Here is a 6,531-nt window from a genome sequence, read left to right as displayed (position 1 = left end):
ATGGACCTCACTCTTCTGCTGAAATCATCCAGCATGTTTCTGAAGTTCCTTCTGTCTACACTCATGCTCACTTCTCAGGCTAAAGGTAGGACTGAAACTCCTCAAGAGGGAGATGCTGAAATTACTGGAAAATATTTACTGCTGGTTTTGAAGCTTTTAAGTGTTTACTAGAAAGATGTCTAAGGAATAGGATGGTTTTCAGGTTATTCTATGCTGCAAATGGGCCATGTCTGAAATCCTTGGAAGCTGCTGTTTACCCCTTGTTCCTGGTGGTCAGGGCTACAGTCACTGTTAGCTTAAAAACTGTGAAAATGAGAGTCACAAAAATACCGAAAACTATCACATGTAATCATGCATAAATTAAATCTATCTTGAATTTATTGCCAGGGCTGGAATAAATCCTGCTAAAATGCATGATGGAGATTATATTTTCATAAGAAAGTTTAGTATTATGGAGGAAAAAGAGTTGAATATAGCATTCATAGTAAGTGCAGAGATATATTGGGGAAAGAAATTGTCTGGCACAAAGGACTTTATCTGGTTGCCTCTTCACCCATGAAACCTCCCACTCAAAATTGTTCTGAACGTTTTGAAGTGATTAGACAAAGCTGAGGGGAGAGCAAAGCAGTCATCTGGATGGAACACATTTCTGCCATGCATTAAAGTCCTGTTTAGTGGTATCATCTCTGTTTCACCTCTGTTGACTGTGGGGTTTCACAATGTGTAGTTGTTCAGCCTAGTTATTTCTTCATTGGTTCAAAAAAACTATTTTGGCAAGGTAAAGAGGGGAGGGAAAAGTGTCCTTCTGGACATTTGGGCAAAGAAAACTTCTACACATCTCCAAAAAGGGCTTCTAGTTGACTAAAAGGTGACTCCCATACACCAGCACCATCCAACAGAGGGTTTGTCTACCCCCAAAATATAATGCTATTTGTCCTAGAGGCAGCTACATTCCATTTAGAAGCAGAGTAGATGAGTCATGCTGTCTATAATCTGGATAATTCAATCAATAGTATTAATTGATTAGCATGTGCAGAGTATTGTACTAAGTGCTTGGGATATAGGAGGCATAGGAGCATTGAACCAAACTAGTGGCTATTTTTGTCCTTTCCAAAAATCACTCATAGATTCATTCAATTGTATTTATTAAGCAATTACTGTGTTCAGAGCACTGTAAAATTAGCAGATATGTTCCTTGCCCATTTACGAGAGCTACTCTTCACGCATGGAGCAGTTATATTAATGCCAGACCTTTTATCCTTTCTTCTTAGAAAAGACTTTAAAGGAAATGCTTGGAGAATGGGATTATGAAGTGGTTTATCCTCAAAAACTTCATGTCCTTCATAAAAGACATGCAAAGGAAGATCAGGATCCTGGAAAACGGGTATTTGCTTCTTACATTCCCACAAATTACTCCTAGAGGAAGCATTGTTAGGTGTACAGCAGTCCTTGATTCAAATCAATCAAATCAATCAATGGTATTTATTGAGCACTTACTGTGTGCAGAGTAAGCAGCTCTTTGCTGAACTGGCATTTGAGAGAGTACATTACAACCGAGTTGGTGGATATGTTCCCAGCCACAAAGAGCTTACAGTCTAGAAGGTTCAAAGGTAAACACTGGCCCTGTTGTGGATGTCAAAAAGCCTCAACCCAAATCTTTAAGAAATTGTATAATCCTCCCTCTCCCTTAATCAGTTCAGCCCTTTAGACCAGCAGAAATGGTCATTTTTGCTACATAAGGCAGCCCATGGACAAACAAGAGTTAAGGGACTGGAAGATTAGTTGGTGTACAAACCTAGTTCTCTCACCAATTACCATCAACAATATCAATAGTATTTGTTTGAGCACCTACTAAGTGCAAAGCACTGTACCAATCACTGTTGTTTTCTCCTAAGATTTTAATTCAGTACTCTGCTCAAAGTACACATGCAATTAATTCCATTGATTCACTGTCTAGAAGAACAGTGAGATACATATTTCCAGCCCTCAAAGAGAAGGCAATCTAAATCACATCAAGGATCCCCCCACCTTTAGATTGTGAGCTCGTTGTGGGCAGGGAATGTCACTGTTTATTGTTATATTGTACTTTCCCAAGCGCTTAGTACAGTGCTCTGAACACAGTAAGTGCTTAAAAAATGTGATTGAATGAATGAATCAGTGATTTCTGAAAAGGACAAAAATAGCCAGTAGTTTGGTTCAATGGTCCTATGCCTCTTACATCCCACCAGTGTTAAAAACTGAGTTCTTGGTTACAGGGGCATGTTGACTAAATGGAAACTATAGAATCAAACTGTTGAACAGTTGATATATCTCTCTAGTCTCTGTAGATCCAACGGTGAATGTTTTAGGGCCGGGAGAGTCATGCTGTCTGGCCTATTCTTTGGGATTATCAACATTAACAGTTTCCCTCAGCACCTTATTTTTAGCTAAACTTATCCACAAAGCACCTTCACTTTGATTTGCTCTGCTTCAGTTTCACTTTATATTGAGGACATGAGAATGATTTGCTGCAGCATCTAAAATGGGGTTTGCTTAGCTGTACATGTAAATGCATATGTCCATCATTTCCAAAAATGGCTCTACTCATGGAGAGAGCGACCCACACAGGCTACCATGACAACTAAGATTGATGCTTAAATGGGGCTACCTCCCCCATTGTTCTCACGTAGATCTTTTCTTCCACTAGAGATTGGGCCCCATACAGGACCTGTCTCTGTTTTCTAGCCTGCCTCTTGGCAGCCCAACGAATACGCTAACCACGATTCCAGAAAAGGTGCCACATAAAACTTTAAAGGATGATGAGAAATCTGGTACAAGAAAATCTTCTGTGCTCTTCTTTGATGTCACAAATAACCTGGGGTCAATGCTGCAAAGCTAAAGTGTTGCCTTAATTAAGCCTGAAGCTAGGACCAGGTTTTCCAGTCTGAACAAGAGGGAAGCTTCCTCTCATCATCTCTAACCATCTGTCCTGACTTCAGAACTAGATTGCTACTCTTTTTACCCACTCCTCTTCTCTGAAGAAATACAAGAACAATGTCATTTTCTTAGACATTGTGAACCCACACATCCATAAAGGAATCCTGGTTTAAAGGACAGGGCACTAAACCCAACACTTCAGCTAAACATGTCCAGAACAGACTTCCTCATATTCCCACCCAAACCACGTTCTCTCATTGACTTTCCTGTCACTGTAGGCAGCACAACCATCCTCCCTATCTCACGGGCCCATAATCTTGGAATTTTCCTTGACTCATCTCTCTCATTCCACTCACATATTCAATCTGCCACCAAATCCTTTCAGTTCAATCTTAGCAACATCACTAAAACCCACCCATTCCTCTCCATCCAAGCTGCTATCATTTCAATTCAAATACTTATCTTATCCCTCCTTGCTGACCTCCCTGCCTCTCCCCATTTGAGTCCATACTTTACTCTGTTGCCCAGATCATTTTTTTTTTTTACAAAACTACCCAGTTCTTGCTTTCCCAATCCTCTAGAGCCTCCAGTGGTTGCCCATCCACCTCCACCTCAAACAGAAACTCTTTACCATTAGTTTTAAAGCACTCAATAACCTTGCCTACTCCTATCATACCTTGCTCCTTTCCTGCTAAAACTCAGCCCACACACTTCACTCTTCTGATACCAATGTACTCATTGTATCTTGATCTTGTCCATCTGGCTTCTGACCTCTCGCCCACATCCCGCCTCTGGCCTGGAATGCCTTCTCTCTTCATATTCCGACAATCACTCTCCTCTTCAAAGCCTTATTAAAAGCACACCTCCTCCCAAAAGCCTTCCCAGATTAAGTCCTCATTTCCTCTTCTCCCACAACCTTCTGCATCACCCTTGTACTTGGATTTACACCCTTTATTCATCCCTCCTTCAGTCCCACAGCAGTTATGTGAAGCAGCGTGGCTCAGTGGAAAGAGCCCGGGCTTGGGAGTCAGAGGTCATGGGTTCGAATCCCGGATCTGCCACTTGTCAGCTGTGTGACTGTGGGCAAGTCACTTAACGCCTCTGTGCCTCAGTTACCTCATCTGTAAAATAGGAATTAAGAGTGTGAGCCCCACGTGGGACAAGCTGATGACCCTGTATTTACCCCAGTGCTTAGAACAGTGCTCTGCACATAGTAAGCGCTTAACAAATATTAACATTATTATTATTATTATGTACAAATCTATAATTCATTTATTTATATTGATGTCAGTTTCCTCTTTAAGACTGTAATTTGTTGTGGGCAGGGAATTTGTTTAGCAACTCTGTAATACTATGCTCTCTCAAGTGCTTTGAACACTGCTCTGAATAAACACTCAATAAATCAATGGCACTGATAATCCATGGAGCCCATTCTACCCATCTCCAGGAAAGACTGAGCCTAATCGATCCCACAATGCTTGTTGTATGCTTAAAGATCTCCAGAGGTTCCCTAGATTCATAGGTCAGGGCTGAATTTGGTTTTGTTTAAATAGGTTTCTGTTTCAGCAGCTCAACCCAGGACAGGGTATAAAAAAATGAAGAGTTATTCCTAGCCCAATTCAGAGGGTTCTGGGTAAATTAGTTACCTGATGTGATTTGGCACAATGTCACCCTTGATGCTCATATAATAATAATATTAATAATAACAAATGTACTTGTTCAGCATTCACTATGTGCCAAGGACTGTACTACATGCTGGGATGAATACCAGATAATCAGGTTGGACCCAGTCCCTAAGCCACATTGGGCTCACAGGCTAAGTAGGAATGAGCAGGATTTAATCCCCATTTCACAGATGAAGCAACTGAGGCACAGAGAAGTTAAGTGTCTTGCTCAAGGTGTAGGAACAGGGATTAGAACCCCCAGGTCCTCCGACTCTTGTTCTTTCCACTAGGCCTCACTACTTCCCAAAACAGGTAGTCATTATTAAGTCTATTTTAATATAATTATCATTAATTGAATATACGGTATGCTGAACATTTTCTGCCTTTCCCATCCATCACTCACTTCCCATCCATCACTCACACTGGCTAAGAATATCTTCTAATTTAGGATTCTTCTTCTTGGAGACCTTAAATACAAGTTCATTTTAAAACCTAATTCTCCCTCTTCAGCAGCTTCTGCCTTCTAAGTTGAAAAGTTCAATCATTCCATTTTTTAATGGTATTTGTTAAGCATTTACTATGTGCCAAACACTATACTAAGGACTGGGTGAGATATAAATTAATAAGGTTGAACACAGTCCATGTCCCACATGGAGTTTACAGTCTTAATCCCCATTTTATAAATGAGAAAACTGAGGCACGCAGAAGTGAAGTTACTTGCCCAAGGAGACACAGCAGACAACTGCTGGAGCCATTCCATTTGGTATGGTGAAGGCTTCGGGGGAAAATAATTTCGTGATTGGGGGAGTCAAAATCATCTTTCATTTTCCCCATGATGATGCTAATGAATGTTTGCAGGAAAAATATGAAGCAGAATTGCAGTATCAAATTATGCTACATGGAGAAGAAGTGGTGCTTCATCTGGAGAAAACAAAGTAAGTTCCATTATAATTTGAAACTCTTGGTCTTAGGCTTCTTGCCTTCAAGAGAGCTGCAGAGATTACCCCTTGGCAATTAATGGGGCAGAATTGGGAATCCCATGTAAGGCAAGAATAGATCTAGTTGCCCTGGGAATATTACTGCATCTCAATTACTAAACGGGCTTCCCGCTATAATCAGTCATATTTAATGAGCGCTTACTTTGTGCAGAGCACTGTACTAATGCTTGGGAAAGGATTTTATAAGAGAGTTGGTAGGCACATTTTCTGAACACCAAGGATTTTTCAGTCCGGAGGGGAAGACAGACATTGAAATAAATTACACATATGTAAATAATATATGTGTTACAAAGTGCTGTAGGCCTCAGGGAGGGATGAATAAAGCATGCAGATAATGATGGTATTTGTCAAGCACCTACTATGCGCCAAACACTAAGCAGTGGGTTACATGCAAAACAATCAGATGAACCCAATCCCTGTCCCTCACAGGGCTCAAAGCCTAAGTGGAATAGAGAACAGGTATGTTACAGAAAAGGATATTTAGGCACAGAGAAGGTAAGTGACTTACCCAAGGTCAGTCAGTATGCTGAATCGCAGTCCATGGTCTATCTACTAGATCACACTGCCTCCCATTAGCGGTGGTGGGTTAATCTTTAGGCAGATTTCAAGTGTTAAATCTCACTGGTGTAGCCTAGTGCATAATCATACAGAATCATAACCACCTCCTGGTATCTGATCTATTGTGAAAGACACAAAATTTCAAAGTTGTAGCACTAGATGGACAAGTCTTTTTCATCCCCAACTACTGGAACTATAAGTAATCCAGAGAAGAAAAGAAGTTCTTATACACAGTTCTCCCTTTGATTGGTGCCAGATCACTGAATATCTGTACCTTTCCTACTCGCCATCCTTTCACCCACCCTCTCACAGCTTGAGTGGAAGGAGGGAATGGAAGTTTGAGCAGGAACATCCACACTTTCAGGACCTTGTGGTGAGTCCCTGACTTCACAATG

At 40.9% G+C, this 6,531-nt stretch overlaps 1 protein-coding gene across 1 annotated transcript in view; it reads left to right on the top strand.

Moving 5' to 3' along the window:
• Positions 1 to 6,531, top strand: part of ADAM7 (ADAM metallopeptidase domain 7) — a 39,941-nt gene continuing 33,410 nt past the window's right edge. Inside the window, exons 1-3 of the mRNA XM_039912203.1 lie at positions 1 to 85; positions 1,272 to 1,384; positions 5,439 to 5,515. Of these exons, the coding sequence (XP_039768137.1) occupies positions 1 to 85; positions 1,272 to 1,384; positions 5,439 to 5,515 (275 nt within the window). The remainder of the gene's footprint in view (positions 86 to 1,271; positions 1,385 to 5,438; positions 5,516 to 6,531) is intronic.

Source organism: Ornithorhynchus anatinus, chromosome 5, assembly GCF_004115215.2.
Source record: "Ornithorhynchus anatinus isolate Pmale09 chromosome 5, mOrnAna1.pri.v4, whole genome shotgun sequence".
NCBI lineage: Eukaryota > Metazoa > Chordata > Mammalia > Monotremata > Ornithorhynchidae > Ornithorhynchus > Ornithorhynchus anatinus.
The sequence above is the reverse complement of the archived record's forward strand: the minus strand, read 5'-3'. Positions and strand labels throughout refer to the sequence as shown.